The following is a 20,590-nucleotide window of genomic DNA, read 5'->3' as shown; positions in this document are numbered from 1 at the left end:
TTGACTGTAGACTAATAACTGCCTTCCATTTTCCAGCTAAGTTATCCCCAGTGAAGCAGGCACAGTTGAGGAATTTTCTAGCCAAGAGGAAAACTCCACCAATTAGGTCTACAGCTCCAGGTAAACATTAGTGACTATAGAAGTCTGATATGCTTTCTGGGAGGGTGACTTAGTTGCTGTGGGACTGAGACCAGAAATTGGCTTTTGACTACTCAACCCCTACTTCTTCTTTCCTGTTCTCCCATCTGCTCTCAGAAGGACTTGCCTTCAGTTGATGCCTGGTTTAAGGCTGCCTTTCCAGGCATTTAAGAAGTCAAATCTTAAATGCATGAGTTAAACAAGTCAACAGGCGACTGCCCTAAAATAGGGTGCATTTGTCATGGCTGTTACACTGGATGGTTCCCTCAACTTAATAATGAATTTTGGTTTTGATGTTGCAGCAAGTTTGTCCCGATCTGCCTTCTTGTCCACAAGATATTATGAAGATTTGGATGAAGTCAGCTCAACATCCTCAGTTTCCCAGTCACTGGAGAATGATGATTCCCAAGCAGTGGACCAGGAAGAAGAGGCTGCCCCAGTCCAGGTCCCTCGTCATGCTCCCGTGGTCCGAACTCCCTCAATCCAGCCTGGTTTGATGGCTCAGTCTCCATCCTTTGGGAAACCACACCTCTCCCTGGGTACTTTGTGTGAGTTGTGTTTGCAGTGTCTCTTCTCAATGTGCTCTTGTGGGTAGCTTTAACTACTGTGTTATCCATTGCCAGTGCTTCAGGCCCTGGAGAAATGAGATTGCAGGATACAGATTTACTTTGCCAGGTTCCCAGGAGCAGTAGCAGAGTGGCTTTGTAACCTCGTGAACTTGAGCTAAAGGCACTAAACCACCTTGACTCACTGATTGTGCTTTTGTGATTGCCTGGTTCTTTCAAATTGCAGTGACCTAAAATATTGCCCGAAGACTGAGAAACTGGAGTACTGCTGCATCTGTGGCCAAGGTTAGGAGTTCTAAGCCCAGCAAGTCTCCGTAAGAGCTGCATTTGCATACACTCAGTTTTCCTTGTGCAGGAGAGGTTTCTTTAATCTCTGCAGCCAGAGAGAAAAATAAGGTGTCAGCAGAAGTGTCTGTTACAGCAAATTGAAAGTCCTCTAATGCATTGAAATTACATCTATTGAGACTTAGTAAATTCCTTGGGATATACCAAAATCTGCCAGGGACAGATTGTGTTGATTGTTTGAATGGCCTGCACATGAGTCCTGTCAGAAGGAAGCTGTGTACTTAGAGGAACTGCAGTTCAGCAAAGGCTTCCAAAGACTCCCTGATTTATAGAGAAACATTTAACTGATACTTTTGTTAATTTGTTTATTTTTTAGTGCCTACATCTTCAAACAGAATCATCCCACAAGGGGCAGACAGTACAATGCTTGCAACAAAGACTGTGAAACATGGAGCCCCTGCTCCCACTGTCACTGTTCCAGCACCACAAGCAGCTGCTGCTGCAGCTCTGCAGAGGCAGATGGCTGCTAACCAGTCCCCAGGTAAAAGGATGGCTAATTGCCCAAGTGACCTCTGAGCAGCTGAATGGGGCTTTCACAGGGATTTAGTGCTCTCAAAGGAGGAGATCATCAAACAAAATGTGGCACACATCTGTAGTTGTTGCACCTCTGAGCTATCCAGTGTTCCTTTGTCTTCCTTTTTCCTGTAAGCTGCTAGTACAAAATACCTGAGAAACTCCCATTTCTGTTAACAGAAGGTGTTACAATGTTGGTAAGAGAGAGTTCATAATAGATTTGCTCAGCAAACAAAAAATGTACCGACTATATAGATTGCTGCCCACTTCTTTTGTCCTTAATGAAATCTGAGGTTCCAAATGTTTCAGGCCAGGTACACTATATATGTTCTAGAATCTTGGATGGATATTTTTGGAATTATTCAGGCCATATTGAATGAAACTAAATGCTTCATATGGAGTTTTTCTTTACATCTGGTTCTTTTTGTCTGTTTTTTTCTGTTCCTTCAAGCTGTGAGCACCTCCTTGACTGAATCAACTCTGAAGAACGTTCCTCAGGTGGTGAATGTTCGAGAACTCAAGTCTACTGCTCTGACCCCAGCAGCCTCTGCAGTTATAGGGTGAGTGAGTGCTGCCCTTCTTTCTGGTGCCCTTCGGTAGCATTTGCACTGGAGCACATCTGCCAGTGGGGAGCAGTAGCAGTGTTTCACTGAGTCTGGCTGTGTAAGACCTGAAGTGGGTGCATTTAGACAAGAGTATTGGCTTTGTGAGTTGAAAGAAAGAAAAAAAGATCTTACCAGGTCATTCAAGGAATTGCTAATGGCTTGTCCTGAACAAATGATGAGACCAGTATTAACCTCCTTCTCTATTTGTCTGTGAAATGCATTTATTTGCATCCTCTCCTTTTGGGATTCAGTGGTTTTACTGCTAATAAGAAATTTGGGCCTGGTATCTCTCAAATCACTACCTCTGTTCTGCCTCTTTCAGTGAGGGAATTGCAGCCCTCTGTCACTGAGTGTGGTCTGTGACTTCAGGCTCTCCAGATGTTTTCCTTCTACTTTGTCATCCTTTGCTGAGAGAACCTTCTCTGGAGTTATGCCTCTTCTGTCTGTTCCCAGATTCACCCCCTGAAGGGAGGGAGAACTGTGCTCTGGCTTTTCTGGAAACTTGTCTCAAATGTTTTGACATCAGAATTTTGACTGAAGGGTTGGGTGTCACTGGGGGTCAGTCACTTTGGAACCTTACAGAGCTGCAGGCTCTTCCTCAGGAGTAAACTGGGAACGTTGACTTCTGGTATTTAACCTTGAATTTGTTACCATTTCTTGTGAGTTAGCTGTAACACTTGGCTTCCCTACTCTGCTTCCTGCAGACAACAGCCAGCTCAGCTCATTCCAGAGATTTCTTCCTTATCACCAGGCTCTGTCACCAGCCTAGGACTAGGCTTTTTCCCTGTCATTGTAATGACCTTGGAACTGTCTTAACTTAAAGTTCATGCTCTTGCTTAAGACCAGGGCAGTACATGGCCAGTTCTGGGCAGTAGTGAGAAGTCTGTGCAAAGTTGGGCTTACTACATGAAGAGGGATAAATTCACCACATATCTCTGATTATATATGGAGTGGCAAATGCTTTATCCATATAGCAGTGAGCTGTATGTGCAGCTCCTGGAGCAATTGCTGTTGTTGCATCACCACTGGCTTTCACACATTTGTACTTTACTGGTACTCTTCACTGTCAAAGAAAAAAGGTGGAATTCCTTTGATTTAGCTTTTTAAAAAGGGAACAGTCTCACAGTGGTGGTACTCAACTGGAGACCTTGACATTTACTTCATGGTTTCTTTTGCATTTTAATTGAGAAACAGCTTGGGTGCTTTTTGCTATTTTATTTCTTCCTAAAAGTGATAAACTGGAATGGGGAGGGGAATTGCTACATCTTTTGAAAGTCAAATTTGTAGACAGCTGTGCTTGGGAATTTTTTGGCTAAAAGTAGTGTTGTGACCAGGAAGAGCTTTCCACCCTCTGTTTCATCAGAACTATGATGAAAAAAAGTAGAAAGTACTGGCTGTGCACAGAGAAGGTTGTGAGTGAGCAATATGCAATGAGACTGATTTTTACTTGAACTGTTAATGACCTGTCTTACTTTCAAGTAGTTTTAGATTGTCAGTATTGATTGATACCTCTAATTTATAATCTACCACCAGCTAGCTTGCTATCTTGGAGGCTTTCTACAGTTTAACTTTATAGCTGACCTCATAAAAATGTACTTTCTAAAAATTCTACCCAAATGAGCCATGCTTGCCAGTCAGATTCAGCACTAAAATGAAGAGCATTCACCCAGCAAAGTTAATTCACCACTTTTTGCTACTTCAGACATCCTGGCTGTCTCTTGCTGCCACAGCACACTCTTTGGGTGGTAAGCAGGAATGATTTTTCAGTTATCAGTTGTTCAGTGGCCTGTGATTGGGTGTGTTGGTGGTCCCAGTCCAGTTACTAATACATAGTTTTCAGTGAAAAAATAATCCTTTCTCCACAACTCAGCATTTTCACAGCATTGTCAAGTGATCTTGGGATCAAGTCCCACCATCTCATGAATTTCACAGACTTTCTGTTGTTTTCTTTTTTGTTCAGCTTAAGCTTGAAATCTACAGCTGCACCATCCCAACACCAACTTTTTTCCAGTGTTAATCTTGAAGTTTTCATTGTTTGCTGTACTTCTGCTTTGGGCAGAGGGCAAATCCAGGCCAGGCAATGTAGAGAGAGTACTCCTGGCTGGAAGGAAAGGACTTTCTAGTGAAGCAAAGCTGTTCAAGGCACAAAACCATATCCAAGACCAAATGTCCATACAAAATGTGTCATATCTGTGTCTTCTTCCTTTAAAATATGGTAGAAAATTCCTGTGAATTGGCCTGCAGCTGACCAAACAGTAAATGCAGTTTGGGAATCCTCTTGCTTTAGCAGACAGACAACTTTGGATGCCCAAATTTGCTCACTGTCTGGGATTTGCAGCCTCAGCCAGAGATTGATTATTGCCTTAGGGAACTTCTGGTCCCAGTCAAGATGGAAAGAACCTGCCTGGGTAAGAAAGCTGGGCTTTGCCACCAAGAGAATGCAATCATGGTTTAATTTAAGCTTCTGAAATCTGCTGCTATTGGCCACTGAAGCTTCTGAACCTGGTGGGCCACAGCCTTAAGATGCTAAAATTGGTTGGCTGTTCCCAAGTTGCCCTGATTTGATTTGTTGGTGCCCCACAGTGCCAAGGTCAGATCCTGCAGCCCATGAGATGCTGCCATTCTGCAGCAATTGTCTGGGGGTTTTTATTTCATGGTCAAAAATACCAAACTGACAATGTAGAATATAGATTAATTTTATCACAGTTCTTTCCATGACTTTGTCAGTGTTTATAGTGCACTTCAAAGACAGGAAATGCTTCCTCCACCCCCTCCCAACTTACTCAGCATTTCTAAGCATTGCATGTACGTGTCTGGACTCCACATTGTGAAGGAAGCTGCTTAAATTTGTTATCCACTAGGCATAAAATTATAATCCCCTTACCTGCTGATTTTTCATCAACTCCCTGTAGAATAGAAAGCCCTGACTCTCTTCAGGGACAAGAGTGTCTGGAGAAGACTTGATCGTTTCAGTCTAGAGGTTTAAACACATTTACAGACTTCCTTTGTTAAATGTGGCTGATTCATTTAAGAGGTTTATTCTCTAATCAGATTTGTTCTTTTGGAGTTGTGTGTGGAATCTTTAATAGTGGCTGTTGTTCAAGGCTTCTGGGAGCTGGGCTTTCTGAGAGGAGAGGAAATCCTCCTTCAGACTAGTTATTCATATAATTGTTTAATTTTTCTTTTTAAGATCATCTGTACCTCATTCTGCAGCCCAGGCAGTCCATCAAGTTTTGGCAACTGTTGCTACAAATCAAGCTAAACAGGTATTTTGATATAGAGCCCTTTCCCTGTGGAATACTTACGTGGGCATGCTCAGTAGAGTTTGGGGTTTAATTTTCATAGCTTGCCCTGCAATTCTTGACAAACCATTTCTGTATCTGTGACCTTGACAGTGTGATGCCAGGCATATCTTATGTTATGTCTTGCCTTTTCTCACTTCTGAAGACCTGCAGCTTTCTAATGGCCACACCCTTGCTGCAGTGATGGTTGGAGCTAACAGCAAAGGAAGCTGTGTTAGGTAGTTACAACTAAATTTCACACACACAAAAAAAGAAAGTTACAGGAAATCAGGGGAGAGAGTTCTTTGTTACCCTGTTATTCTACTGAAAATATTGCTTAATAGTTGACAAGCTGCTGGGTTTTATATCTATACATCAAAAAACCCCAGTGCAGAAGTCTTTGTCCTCTGAAATCATTGAGCTGCTGCCCACAGAGGCTTGCTGACTTGTTGAAAAGGCTGAGGACTGACCCCCTATTTAAATGTCAAGACATAATGGGCCCAGGAGTGCAGAGCTCTTCTAAGTGCTGCAGCCACCCACCTCTATTTTATTCTTAAGTCGCTGCATGACACTGATAATAGCAAACCAAAGTCAGAAGGACCTTTGTTAATGGACAGACTGCACTGACCTGAAGTGGTGCTGTGTTTTTAGACACCTCTGACAAACTCAATGAAGAGCCAGACTCCACCTTCCTCTGTGTGTGCACCCCCTCCTGTGGCATCCACAGCTGCTCCAACATCATCTGGCAGCAAGATCTCAGGTAAGTTGTCTTTCTCTTGTGGAGATGGAAATAAGGCCTGGATGTCTCTTGCAAGATGTCAGGGTGCACAGTCCAGAGAACAAGGATACTGAGGAGATTTGCCTCCACTGAGAGGTTGCTGTGCCATTCTTGAGGGGGAGAATTTGTAAAAAAAAAGGTACAGAAGTGCAGGAGAGTGGTTTTCTATACTCCCTGTGTTTTGTCTGCTCCTGCATCTAGAATTTAATGACACAATTCCTTGTTCAGAGTGCACTCAGGGCTTGTAACTCTTATCAGGGAATGCTGAAAGCACATCTTCCACAAGGCTACTGTGGCTTGACAGCAAATTAAAAGCAGCTCTTTTGTTTTTAAAACATTGAAATTTTAAACATTTAAAATGTGATTTTAAACATTTTAAATGTGCCGATTTGATTTTTGGCCACACAGCATTATAGGAGTACCTAAACAAGCTTGATCTAATTCCTGTGCAGGATCTATTGAGCAGGACCAACTTCAGAACCAGTTCAGACACAGGGATCAGTCTCATAGAGTTGGGAAGCTTCTAAAGAAAGGAATGCTCAGTTTACGACTTAACAGGGAAAGAGGAAACATCAGGGAAAGGAAGCAATTGATTTTTAATGTGTATTAGATAATAATGCTTGCATTGGACATGGTTTTATAAGCCTCTTGCATAAATGTCTGCAATCCATCTCTGTTGGTCTTTTGCCTTTAATCCATGGATGTAGGTTGCCTCTTAGCCAGGGGTAAGAAGCAGTAAAAATAGCTAGGAATCATATTTGACTTGGCAAATGCTTCTTAAATTTTGGTTTATTGAAAATGTCAGCTCCTGAATTTGATAGCACTTCCTTTTGATTAGAAATTTATTAAGTTACAGACTGTGTGTGCAAGCTAATCTCTGCTTTTCTAATAGATAGATGACAGGATGCCTTGTTTATTTTTTTATTTGTAAATTTATTTTAAAAGTATATTTATTTGTTGTTCTTGTAACTTACAGGACAAGGGACAGTAAAAACAGTTACAGCTGTTTCTTCTACTGTGACATCAGTACAAGCAACAACTTCACAGCTTAACAAAACATCCTTGTTTTCTTCTGCAGGGTCTGTATGAACATTAAGATTTCTTTGTAGTTGACATTAAATATGAGTATTGGCTGTTACAGCAGGTGTTGCCTACAAGCTGTGCAGTACTGGAAAATGGCACCTGCAAATGTTAGACTGGGAGGGCAGGGGTTGTACCAGAGTCCTTTGAAGACCTTGTTTGTGGAAGCCTGAGTGAGGTCTGAAGGTCTTTGAGGCTTTGACACAATATCATGTTGCTCTGAGAATTTTCAGTGTATAACTAATCAAGAGTAAAGGATGACTGGCTTGCTTTTGGGTTTTATCTACAGTGGACTCATAAACAAATTCCCTGTTAGGGCTTGAAATATGTACTGATGGTCACACTCATTGAATTACTTCTTCATTTTAATACAGTAGAACAAATTTTGTGTTTTGGCTTGGAAAAAGTAATCAGTTCATGAAGGTGACAAGAGGGGCCCCAAGCCATCTGGTGATATCTGTTACATAACAATAACACAAAGCAAGGCACATGTTATGAACATACAGTTACTCTGAAATCTCTCTTATGGAATGGTATTTCAGGGATAGCAAAAATGTTTATTTGGTTATATCTTATGTTTAGGGGAGAGGGATAATTCCTTAGGAATGATTGTTTGAAATTCTGCATGTTTACTGGTCTACCACTCGAGTGAATTTCTCTGTGAAGTTGGCAACATTAAGTATTTCAGAATACACCCACATTCAAATGGGTGGTTTCTTCCAGCCTTACCCATTTCTCTGCACTTTTTTTAAGTGGATACTACCCAAATGCTTTGCTGGTCTCTTCAGAGGGCTAAAAGAGTCCTTTTGAGTGATGGAAATTCAGATTCAAAAAGCAAACAACCCTGCCTTTGTCCCATGTGCAGTGCCTCAGTGTGTAAACCATATGCTAAATACAGTGCTGCTGTCAGTGATGTCTTAGTCCCATGGCCTGACTTCTGTATCAGCAGCTGGTCTTTGAGAATCAGAGAAGGCTTAAAAAGCCTCAGGGAATGAAGATCTCTGCAAGACTCATTATGAAAGATCACAGTATTTTTGCAAGACAAAATACTTTCAGTGTAAAATAGTCATGATAACTTTTCATTTTTGTCTTGCTATGAGTGATCTCCTTTTTGATGGATGGTTGTATCCAGTCATTCCCTTCTGCACATGCACTGATTCTTCCCTTTTAGCTCTTTCAAACTGTAGCTGCCCCTGTGGTTTTTCCTCTCACGTCTCTCCAAATCCATCAGATTTTGGTGCATGAGGAAGAAATACACAGCAGAAAGGATGAGGATGGTCAAAAGAACTTTGAACCCTGACTCTCTTTAACCCTCTAGAAGCCTTTTCAGAGAGGGAACAAATGGAGCACAGTGTGTGTGTGTGCTTCTCTCTTCCTGTTAATCCTTGGAGAAACTGCTCCTGTGTGCCTGGCTTTGTGCAAGTCTGTACTGGAAATCTGAGCCTTAGAGTTGTGCTCATCATATGGATGGAAATTTCAGCACTTTGAGCTAAGTCATTCTTCCCCTTTCTCCCCTCTCCTCCTAGGTCTGTGTTTAATTTTAGTGGTGTCACATCAGCTGCTTCATCACAGACGCCTCCCAGCCTTGCTCCCTCACAAGGTTAGTCTGGGAGAGTTGTGCAAACAGCATCTCTTCCCTCTTAACAGAGTGTTTACTCTTCCTAATCCATGTGGTTCTTGTTCTGTGTTGCACTTCTATTACTAAAATTGCAATAGCATTTCATACACATGCTGGGTTCTCCCCTGTAATACACAGAAATCTGGGCCACCCACCTGTCAATTAAGCAAAATATTTGTTGCCAAGAACATTACGAGGCACTAGTTTATGAAAAGGGTAACATCTGTAGTCATTTCCTCTGCTGTTTTTAATCTGTAGATTTAAAGTTGCTGAGGTGGACTGACATAGAACTGTTACCCAGTGAGCATTTAGCAATCAGAGGGAAGTGCTTGGAACGGCTTTGTGTTGCTTCCAAAATTGAAGTGACAATACATAGGCTGCCTTTCTATGTCATAGGTAGACCCTGCTTGTCGAGTCTTATTAAAGGGAACTGATAAAATCTGCTTTGTAATATTTTTGAAGCTTTCTGCCTTTAATTTCAGCCTTGCAGATGAGATCATACAGTTAGAAAATTTGCTCCCAATGTTGTTGGTTCCTCTGATAAAAGATATCACCTCTTCTTACAAATCTTGGCTTGTTTCTATCCTTAGACCATCACAGCTACAGTAATGCTACTGATACTCTTGATGTTAAACAGAGAGAATGAGGTGGGCTTAAAATTTGGAGATGAACATAAAAGCTTAGGTAAATAACACAGATGAACCAGGAGTGGGAGGTACAGGAGGCAGACTTGAAAACCACAGGTTGTGTGAGGGCAGGTACCTCACTCTGTTCTGTGAACTGGTAGGAGCGCCTCTGTCTCTAATTGGTAATGGAAGAATTGCAGAATTTAATTTCAGGGCCTCAGAAGGAAAATAAAGCTACATTATTGAGTGTCAGTTACTTAAATATACTTAATGTAGAGGAAAACACAAGGATAATACCAGATCTGGTAAGAAGCTTTTGCTCTTTGTTGTTTGATCTCCATGCAGATTTCCTGTACTTTGTCCAAACACCAGTGAAGTGTTTTCTAGTCAGAATTTATTTGGTGCACAGAAATGAAATGACAGTACATGAAATAAAACTAGCTCAGTCTCCCTTAAAACTTCAGCAGTTTCACACTGTTGGACAGCAGTGTAGGTTAGAAATGGAGCTACTTTGGTAATTACATTTGAGAGTTTTTCTCTAGTTTTTCAAAGCTGAAAACAAGCTGTATCAAAACTGGTTGGTGGTCTATAAATAGCTGAATTTGTAAAGAAAGATTTGATTTTGTAGAAAACTCTTCAAGTGTCAGAAAGTGTTCTTATGACCTTAACTGTTCTGAGCCATTGGTTTAAAAAGAAAGTGCTGTAGTAAATGTCAGGAATTTTTTACCTGAACCAAGTAAGAAGAGGTGAGAGTGGTGTCAGTAGAAAATGATCTGTAATAACCAGGTCTTTCATGTTTTTATCAAACTGCTGAAAAAGAAATAGGAGCCAAAGGCTGGAGTTGTCTGCACTCAAAGAGAAGGATGGTTAAGTGGAGGCTGTGATGTGACAGTGACGGTGTTTGTCACTGCCACTCTAGCCATAAAGGCTTCAGGTGTCACTGTTGTGTCCTGAATGGATGTGAAGGTTGCAGTTACCTGATGGACAGAGGCTTTACAGCTTTGAGGCAAGAGCACAGACAGTCTCTGAAGCACTAAAATGGGCCATTATTGCAAGAATGATAAATGAGCTTTGCATACCCTAACTCGATTTGTTACCTCTGTCTCTCTCACTGACAGCTCCTGCAAAAGAATCAGCCCAGCCAGACTCATTTTTGTTTGCTGGGAGTTCCAAACTTGGAGCAATTCCCGAGGCCTCCTCCTTTGTGTTTGGGTCCCACAAACCAGCAAGTGCTCCAGGAGGTGTAGTAGGAGGTAGCTCCTCAGCAGATGGCACCCAGTCAACCAAAGCTGCTGCAACATCATCTTCTGCTCCCCCCACAACCTCTGGCAAGTTGGATATTGCTCCATCCAAACCAGGAGATCACTTGTTTCAGGGCAACCTAGCTGGCGAAACTCTTGGGAGCTTCTCAGGACTACGGGTTGGTCAAGTAGATGATAATTCCAAGACCATCAGTAAAGCACCACCCACCAGTGTTGCAGGAACACAGTCAACTAAAGTGTCTACAATATCTTCTGGGTTTAATTTTACTGCTCCCCTGACTTTAGGAAAAGCTGGAGAAGCTGCTTCAACCTCAGTCACGTCAGCTGGCTCATCATCCCTGTCCGTCAGCACCAGTGCCACGGGCAGTCTCTTTGGCAATGTCCAGTTAACCAGCACAGGGTCTTCTGGGGTGTTTAATCTTGGAAGCTCTGGTGGCAGCAAACCCACCTTTTCATTTGGTATTCAGCAAACAAACAGTATGAGCACTTCCACCTCTGCCCCTTCTACTCTCCCTGCTTCAGCATCCCTCTCGTTTGGAGGTTTCTCAAGTTCATCACAAACTGCTGTCCCTGCTGCAACTTCCACTAAGTCTGCAGGGGATGCCAAATTACCACCTGGCTCAGAAAAAACATCTGAAAATGAAGCTGGAGTAGCTGGGTCTTCACCTGCAGTGCCACAGCCCCAGGCACAGCTCTCAGAGCCCCTTAAAGAACCAGCCTTACCCCAGGCCACAGCTGGGGACGCTGTCCCAGAGGGCTGTGGGACCACAGTGGCACCTCCTGCCCCTGACCCCGTGGCTGCTCCCACCTCCACCAGTGATCTGAAGGCCCCGGTGCCTGCTGCTGTCTCCACAGCTGCCCCTCCAGATCAGAATGTGTCAGCAGCAACCTCCACAGCAAGTGTTGCCTCTCCTGCCTCTCCTGCAGAAGCCACAGGTGCTCTGGCTGCTACCTCTGATGTTACTACAGGTGTGCAGAGTCCAGCTGTTGGTGCCTCTGTGTTTGCCCCCACTTCTGCAGGCTCCTCAGTGTTCTCTCAGCCACCAAGTTCCAGCTCTTCTGGCTCAGCATTTACCCAGCCTGCTGGGGAAGCTGCTGCCACTCCTTCCACACCACCTGTTTTTGGGCAGCTCCCAGCAGGTACCACAGCATCCTCTCCCTTTGGGCAGCTCACCACCAGCACTCTGTCCACGGCCACTGCCACCAGCCAGGCTGCCACCTCGGGCTTTGGTGCTTCTGCTTTTGGCACCACCACCACGGGAGGCTTTGGCCAGCCAGCCTTTGGGCAAGCACCAGTCTTTGGACAACCTGCAAGCAGTTCTTCAAGTGGCTTTACCTTCAGCCAGTCTGGATTTGGGACAATGCCAGCCTTTGGCCAGCCAGCAGCTTCCACAGCAGCCTCGAGCAGTGGGAATGTTTTTGGAGCCCCAGCCAGCACCAACAGTGCCAGCTCCTTCTCCTTTGGCCAGCCAGCCAGCACAGGGGGGGTGCTCTTTGGGCAGAGCAGCCCTCCTGTGTTTGGGCAGAGCACTGGCTTTGGGCAGGGGGGATCTGTGTTTGGGAGCACTGCTGCTGTCACCACCACCACGTCCTCTGCTGGCTTCAGCTTCTGCCAGGCCTCAGGTAAGAGCAGAGTGTTGTCCCTGTCCCAGTGCCCTTGGAGTGTATCACTGGGGAAAGCAGGATGGCATTAATGCCTTTTTTCCCCCTATGGCACCTGATGGGTCTCATTTTTTTGGTTTGGTTTTGTTCTGTTTTCAATTAGTAAGAACAAGAGCTGCAGTGGATGTGAGAAGCAGACTAATGGTGGAGGCAAAAGAAGCTTTTGCTCTGCTTCACTATTCATTAGCAGGCCTCTGAATGTAGCCTTGTCAGCCAGTCCTGCCTTCATTTTATACTTACTAGTCTGCCTTAATTTAATTTTGAATTACATATTATCCTGCCTGTTGCACAATAACTGGAAGTGTTGTAAATTGTTGCATGAAAGGGCTAGAGTAGCTCTGAGACCATAACCAAGGCAATGAATAAACACAGATGCAGCACTTCTTCAGTGGCCTGCACTGAACACATGCAACAGTGCATGTACAGCCAGGTGTAATACTGTGCCATCAGCTAGGATGGCCAAAATAAAAAATTAAGCCCTCAAAGTGATAGGTTTGCAGGGAAAAATCTGTTAAATCCACTTCTGCATTTGGAAACATCTCAAAATTAAATATAGCAGTAACAGGAGCATCAGTTGCCTCTCCACACAGTTAGATTGGATTCTTGCACAGACCAAACCTCCTTGGTCAGTCCCTTTTTGTTCTCCACATGCTCAGTATATTGTTGGGGCTTTTCCAAAGGTTTTTCTGTGCAACCTTCAGAGAGCTCCCAGGGAAAAGTGACAAGTGCAGAGTAATAATGGAGAGCATGTATTTCCAATGAAGAAAAACTAATTAGGTTCATTTAATTAAAAATGATGGCACTGCAGGCAACTGCTTGCTCATTTTAACTACAGTAGAAGAGAATAGTTAAATGGTGGGAAGTGAACTCTGCTCGAGAAAGGTGTTCCTAATTATAGAGATGCAAGTTTTATTACAAAAGGCACATTTAAGTGAACTGGGAAATGGAAAGGGGAGTTCTTTTTTTAATCAAAACATTTCATTATCTTTAACAGGAGTCTTCAGGTAACAAAGCTCAGATCCTCTTTACACTAGGGCAATAAGAATGCTCCAGTGCTTGTGCACGACTTGCAGTATTATTGTAGCCATGTTAACAGAAATCAAATTCTCTTAGTGTTAGTAACAATCCCACGAGTGAAAAGGCCTTCTATTGTCTGTTTTTAAGTTGGCCAAAGAGAGAATGAGAATGACTTCTGTATAAACTTTCAGTGTAAATTATTATTTGTATGTTGGTACATGCTTTGTATTTGTCCAGCCTGGATATGTTTGGTAACATCATTTGTATCCCTGTGTTTTGGCATGGAAGACCTGTCCTTATCCTGTCCTGGTCTTACACTCTGGTAATAGTTTTGGTGGTTAATTTTTCTTTTTTTCTCTTAGGTTTTGGTTCTAGTAACACAGGTTCTGTGTTTGGGCAAGCAGCAAATACTGGAGGCACTGTCTTTGGCCAGGCAAGTATTTATGGCTTTTTGTAGGGCTGTTACATGTGGGGGACTTGGTCAAGGTTCTCTATTTCTGATATATTTTTTTAAAATACAGTTTGATGTGTTAAATAAAATGTGTCCCAGTCTGTACTGGAGATATTTGCTGTTGTGGTAAGCACCAAAGCAGCATCTGCATGAGTACTCCAGGGGGCATGGAGACACAAACATTTTATCACATGCAAGATAAGATAGATGCAGTAAGTCTCCTGCCTTTATTCCATGCTATGTGGAAAGTAGGGCAAGTGTAGGGCAAGTCTCAAAGGCATTATTCTGTGCTGTGGACAAGATTTAAGACAGACTTAAATAAAATTTCATGGCATTCAATTTTGGAAAGTGATTGCTGGCAGCCCCTTCAGACATCCAGAGAAAAGGCCCAGGCAAAGCAGCCTTGAGGGGAACATGTGCTGCTTTGACTTTGCTTAAATCCCTTTTTTGTCCTTTTTGTGTTCTAGCAGCCATCTTCTTCCAGTGGAAGCTTGTTTGGAGCTGGAAGTGGTGGGAGAGGTGGAGGCTTCTTCAGTGGTTTGGGAGGAAAGCCAAGCCAGGATGCAGCCAATAAGAATCCCTTCAGTTCCTCCAGTGGAGGATTTGGATCTGCAGCTTCCCAGAGTAAGTGAACAAAACAAGAATACAGAATGTGCTGTGATTTCCATCTGCTTTTGTGAGCCCATCTGCTTTTGTGCTGATTGTTTTTGAGTAAATTCTGTGTTAATATGAAAGGCTTTGAAGGAGTAACCAGTGCATGTGTGATGTGTAATCCAGAATTTTTCTTCTAGGTTTATAGAAAACAAGTAGGGAAGCCATTGAAACAAACAAGCAGATGCAAGAAGTGTGAATAATATCTATATTCTGTAGACAATTCTTGTCCAAATCCTTCCTTAAAATGAAATACTCAAAATTCTTGTCACTGAATTTCTGCTGCCGACTTGGTTGGAAGTTAGAAAGCTTTGATCATCTCTCATTGCCCTAAGACTAAAAATTGCAACGAATCAATATGAGAGGGAGAGAATTTTTGTGAACCTCTGCCTAAAAATTAATGTCTTTATGCAGCACATGCAAGGTACTTTATCAGAATTTGCTGTGACATATGGATAGGCAGGTAGGAAGCACAAAGAGGGGGAAGCAGTGGCTGAACATGAAAGTTGGGAAACAAAGGAAAGCTGTAAAATTAGTGCTACAAGTGGTTAGAAGTAGCACTTCAAGCTTTAAGAGAGAAAATCCATTTATTTTATTACATCTTTAGTGATCCATTGGGATTAATGGTTGAGGTCAGTTTTCTAACCTTGCTGATTTAATCATTTAATGCAGTTCTGGGGTTTGTGATGAAACAAAACAGATGGTTCACCAGAGAAAAGCTTTGGTGGTTCTGTGTCCTGCCTCTAGATGCAAAAACTCCCTGTAGGCTTATGAAGGATGAAAGAATGAGTTATTTCTCAGTAAGGCTGGAGAAATCTGGCTCCTACTTTAAGGTCCTGTTAGATAATCTTGTGTAGAAATATCTGAGCATTGCCAAAACATCTGAGAACCTTTAACTTGTGGTTTGCTGATATTTGTGTTGTCTGGAGAGACTGATTGTAGCTGCTGGGATTTCTCACTTGAGGAATTGTCTTTTCCTGACTGGGGCACAGGATGCATCTAAACAAATCATCCCTCCTGGTGATTTACTAGTTTGCAGCAATAAAGGGTTGTTAGTGGTCTATCAAATCCAGAATGGATCTTGGTGCAACTACAAAGTCCTGTAGGAATTTGGGAAAACTTGGCTTCTCCCTGTGTTGTTGTCAGTGTGATGTTCATTGTGTGCTTGGGGCTTGTGGAAAGAAAAGTCATTTTCTTTTCTCCTGCTTCAGCTAATGAAATGCAGTGTAGAATATTGTCTGCTCTGAGTATTGGCTGTTTATAAATATTCTTCATCTCCCCAGATTCTTCGAGCTTATTTGGAAACAGCGGAGCAAAGACTTTTGGCTTTGGCAGCTCCTCCTTTGGAGAGCAGAAGCCTACAGGCACTTTCAGCTCTGGTGGTGGAAGTGTGGCCTCCCAAGGCTTTGGGTTCTCCAGTCCAAACAAAGCAGGTACTTTGGGAAAGCACCCCCTAGGACAGCCCTCACTGTCTGGGAGTTATTTGCTGTTCTACACTTAGCTGTCCACAGCCTGGACTCGGTGCACGGACGAGAATTGTCTCTGAACAATAAATGAAAAATAACTAATGGCTGAGTGAATGGAGCTTTAACTGGTGGGTCCAAGGCTGAATTTTACTCTTTCTTATGCAGCATCCTCAGGTGTTCATTCCAAAAATTCCCATTGCACTTTAAGAGCTGAGAGCTGTGTAATTTAGTTCTGGTCTTATGTTCTGTGAAGTCAAGAGTACAGAACATGGAACTGAATACATTTTTCTTATTTTAGATACTTCCTTGGAATATTATCTTACAAGCTTTGCTCTGGGTTTTGTAACCTCTTTTATCCCCATTTCACCATTTAAAATAGTGGAAAAAGGAAAGTGAAACATGTTAATATATGTTGCTAAAGAGAGTGTTTGCTGACCAGAGCTTCAGCCCCTGGGATAAATGCTCTTAACTTCCTAGAGATGGAGGTAACAAAATATCTGATCTGCATTTAAATAATTCAGGCCTAGCATTTATTTTTTTCCAGACCTTTTGTGTTTACAGCCAAACAGTATCCATTACCTTGGCATGGACTGGAATTTCACCCTGGGTATTAAAAGGTGCAGTGGTATCCCATCCTCATCCCTGGTCAAGTAAAAGAGCAGGTGTTCTTCATGTTCCACAGTGAAACAAGCCAATAATATCAGCAGATGAACATAGAAAGAAATAATCTGGGTAGAAATACATTCAGAGCTGCAGGAGGCAGTTAGCCCCTGAACAGAAATTGCCAAGAGCAGAGATAAGTTCTCAATTCCCTGCGGGCAGTTCCACTGACCTGGCATTTAATCCTTCCATTTTAGTTTCCACCACTTAAACCAGAATTAAATCATACCCTACCTCCTGAATCTTTGCATCCTGAAGCACCTAAAACCCAAGTTTACATCTACTCTCTGATCTTAAGAGATGGGGGAGACTTGCCAGTTGCAGTTTTCTTTCATGCATTCAGGCACTTCTCTTACCCATATCTCTTGCAACAAAGCACCCTGCAGGTTGGAATTAATTCTATAAATTGGTGTCCATATGATAGGATGAACACCCCATTATCTACCTGCAAAGCTGCTCTTTGTTTTCTCTCTCTGCCTTATTGTTTATGTGATATTCCTGTCCCCTTTTTTGCCTCTGTTTTGCTCAGGTGGCTTCGGTGCTGCTCCAGTGTTTGGCAGCCCTCCCACTTTTGGGGGATCCCCTGGGTTTGGAGGGGTGCCAGCATTCGGTTCAGCCCCAACCTTTTCAAGCCCTCTGGGCTCAACGGGAGGCAAAGTGTTCGGCGAGGGGACGGCAGCAGCCAGCGCTGGAGGATTTGGGTAAGCCAGGGAAAACAGCCTGCTTGCATGACAAGGTTCTGCTTGGTTACCTCTGCTTTGACATGAGGAATATGTTCTGTCACTGACTGGTAAGCGCAAACTGTCCTTGGTTTGTTTAAAAGACAAAAATATTAAGGTATAAAACTAAAACTCGCACCCCAAAGGATGTACGTGATCATTTTAATGCTGGTAACTCCTGTGTTGAATCTTTAGCTTTAGAGATGTCAGCTTGCAGCTGTGTGAGGAAATGCAGGGGTATTTTCTCTGTGTGCATTTCTCTGTGTGCAAATCTAGGACTACAAACTATGCCTAGCAAAGAAAATAACAATTATTGTTATCTGTTACTCTGTCCAGACACTTTATCCTCAGGTTAGATTTGGGCTAGAGATGCTAATGAGAATTCAGGCTGTTCTCTCACCTGTGGGATGAGGCACTTGTAACAGTCTGTGCTCCCAGAGCTCTTCATATTTATCCCTCCCTGATTGTTTTTACCTGTTCCTGTATCCCCTAAGCCTGTGCTTGGCACCAGAGCAGACAGCACATCATTCCTTGCTTTGTTCAGCAAATACAAAATTCCAAACCTTGCCAAGCAGCTTCTGCAGGAGGTAGCAAATGCAGTTCTTCAGCATTGTGACCAGCATTGTACTGCAGTTACAGTCAGACTGAACAGAGCCAATTAAAAAGAGAAAAACTTCCAGTGAGGAGAGGAAACCGGATGTCTCCCCAGTTTTGGTGTTTATAAACTTCACAAGTGTTTGTCTCTCTGTCTGGTTTCAGGAGGAACTGCCCTTATGTAAGGCACAGGGGAGCATCCAGAAGTGTGACTTGTTCATTCCTGTGAGGTGTGGGCAGGTACCCCTGAGCTGGGGCAGGCTTCAGCCAGGTGCTCCTGCTGTCCAGAAAGTGCAGCAGCTTGAGGAGTCCCTTTGGAAAGTGAAAATACCGGCAACTTAATTAAATCTTAAAAGAAGGATGTGTTTGTAGGGATGACTTAGCTTAAATCAACTGCTAGTTTGTTCAGTTCCAACATCCAGCCATTGTGCTGCAGGATTTTGTACTGAGACTGGATGTGCTTAGTGAGAGCTTAAAGATAAAATGGGATTCAGAACAAGCAGCATGTTGATGGAAAAGAGGTCTTGCATAAGCAGTCTGCAGACTCAAGAAAGATAATTCAGTGACTTCACTTGTGGGAAGTTTTGACATTTTTTTCTCTACTAGAAAGGTACAGACTCAGTCTGATATTTTCAGAGTTCCCTGAGAATGTTGATTTTTAAAACTTTAAAAGAGTGTGCAAAATTCCCAGGCATCTTTACAAAAATCCAAATCTCACCACAAAATGTTGAGCTATAGTTTAATTCTGCAGTGTAATGTAGCATCTGTGCAGGACTTCCTTTTTGCCTTTCTCTTGAAGTGAAACTTTAAAAATCCCAATTCCAAAGAAGTTACTTGCAAGTACATGGTGTTGTATTAGCTCCCAGTTCCTGAGAATACTCTGCTGACTTAAATACATGTGATTCATACTGCTTCAATTCTGAAAAATCTGCATCACTCAATAGATTATGGGGGCGTCAGAAATAGAAACCACTACACTTCTTCAGAGCCTGCAGTTCCAACTGTTAGTGGGCAAATAATGTTTTGCTTTTATAAACTAACCTCAAGTGTATCTCAGTTGTGTTTTGCACAGCAGCTTTACAAAAGACCTGAAAATCTGGGCAAGATAGGTTGGATTAAATTGTTACCAGGCAATGACTGCATTTCATGTCTTTTATGTGTCTGGAAAAAAAAATCTGTCCATATTAAGCTGTTTCTTACTTAAACTGTGTGCAGCTTTTCCCACAGGCCTCTTCTTGTTGAAGCTGAAAGGAACAGTTTGAACCACAAGTTTTCTTGTCACTATTTTCACCTCTTCCTTACACAAGATAGACAGGATTTGTGTCGTAGCATGGTCCTGAGAAGATGGAGCACTCTAAAACCTCTTGTTCTAAACACATCACCCAATCTTGCTTCTTTTTTAAAAAAACTAAAAAAATATCTGTTCTGCTTTTCATGAGAAAAGCACATTTGTGGTTCTGAGAGGTGAGAAGCCAGAGCAGGAGCAGAGATGCAGAGTCACTGGAGTGCCCCTGGTATCTGCTGCTGTCTGTGGAGGCAGTGTGCACACTTGGCAGTGTCTGGGACAGGAGAGGTGATGTCCTTTGCCAGGTGAATTGCTTGTCACATTGCTACAAGGGCTGTCTTTTGTCTGCAGAGATAGCTTTTGATGTAGGTCTGTGTTTTGGGTTTTTTCAAGTCTCCTGGATGTGGATGGATGGAGAGGTGGGTTAATGTGCTGTCAGGTTGTGTTTTAAGTGAGAAATGACAGGAGTTTGTGTGAGGCACAGCCTTGCAGAGCTGGCACACTGTGACATGTCCAGCTCTGCTCAGGCTGCTGCTGGGGTTTAGGATTGTTGTGCACTTGCAGAGCTTTAGCAGAGCTTGTCATTTGGAAATCTGCATTTTGCCCAGTTGAAGTTAAATTTGAAGGTTGTTCTTTGAGAACACTTCTTCTGTTCAGAATGGAAGGAAGGGCAGAGGAACACTGCGTGTCATGGTCTCATTAGTGTGTCACACCAAGAGCTTTGTGCTGCCTGGTTGGACAGAGTGGGTGGAGAAAGACACATTTTCTTATATAAAAGTGTTTCTCATTTCAGTCCCCAAAGGCAATTAGGGAAGTGATTAGTTAGAGGTGGTGGGGAGAAGTGCCAGGTTGGTGCAGATCTTCAGGGAAGCACTGGAACCTTGTGTGGTTCAAAATAGGCTGGGGGGAGAAAGGAATTGAGAAATCTGCATATTTCTGGGCAGTGGGGAAGATACCCTCTGAAATTTGGGAATCTGAGCTCTATATCTGGGCTCTGCTTTGTGCTCTGGCTTTGAGCAGCTCACACCAATTCTGTGTTTGCTGCCCTGTTTGTGAAGCAATGCTGTGCTTTTGGTGAGAACCACACACAGGGGTGAATTAAAATATTCCATTTGATGGCTGGAGTTGGTATTTCCAAGCACTTGAAAACACACCCTGTGTGTAAGCATGAACATATTTGCCTGGTGTGTGTCAGGAATGGGAGCTGAACAGACCTTGCTATGTACAATACTCTCCCAAAGCAGGAAATCTCTTTCCAAAATGAACAATCATT

At 42.9% G+C, this 20,590-nt stretch overlaps 1 protein-coding gene across 3 annotated transcripts in view; it reads left to right on the top strand.

The window, feature by feature from the left end:
• The window catches only part of NUP214 (nucleoporin 214), a 38,524-nt gene that overhangs the window by 15,936 nt on the left and 1,998 nt on the right, over positions 1-20,590 (top strand). Inside the window, exons 21-33 of one of the 3 annotated variants that reach the window (XM_030961401.1) lie at positions 37-120; positions 441-677; positions 1,366-1,530; positions 2,014-2,122; positions 5,358-5,433; positions 6,100-6,208; positions 7,203-7,305; positions 8,833-8,906; positions 10,669-12,435; positions 13,854-13,924; positions 14,410-14,566; positions 15,877-16,026; positions 17,249-17,420. In XM_030961401.1, coding sequence (XP_030817261.1) covers positions 37-120; positions 441-677; positions 1,366-1,530; positions 2,014-2,122; positions 5,358-5,433; positions 6,100-6,208; positions 7,203-7,305; positions 8,833-8,906; positions 10,669-12,435; positions 13,854-13,924; positions 14,410-14,566; positions 15,877-16,026; positions 17,249-17,420 — 3,274 coding nt within the window. Of the gene's footprint in view, positions 1-36; positions 121-440; positions 687-1,365; positions 1,531-2,013; positions 2,123-5,357; positions 5,434-6,099; positions 6,209-7,202; positions 7,306-8,832; positions 8,907-10,668; positions 12,436-13,853; positions 13,925-14,409; positions 14,567-15,876; positions 16,027-17,248; positions 17,421-20,590 lie in introns of all 3 variants that reach the window. The other 2 variants (XM_030961400.1, XM_030961399.1) reach the window with 2 other exon arrangements.

The sequence above is a fragment of the Camarhynchus parvulus genome, chromosome 17, assembly GCF_901933205.1.
Source record: "Camarhynchus parvulus chromosome 17, STF_HiC, whole genome shotgun sequence".
Lineage (NCBI taxonomy): Eukaryota > Metazoa > Chordata > Aves > Passeriformes > Thraupidae > Camarhynchus > Camarhynchus parvulus.
This window is presented reverse-complemented; position numbering and strand designations above follow the sequence as displayed.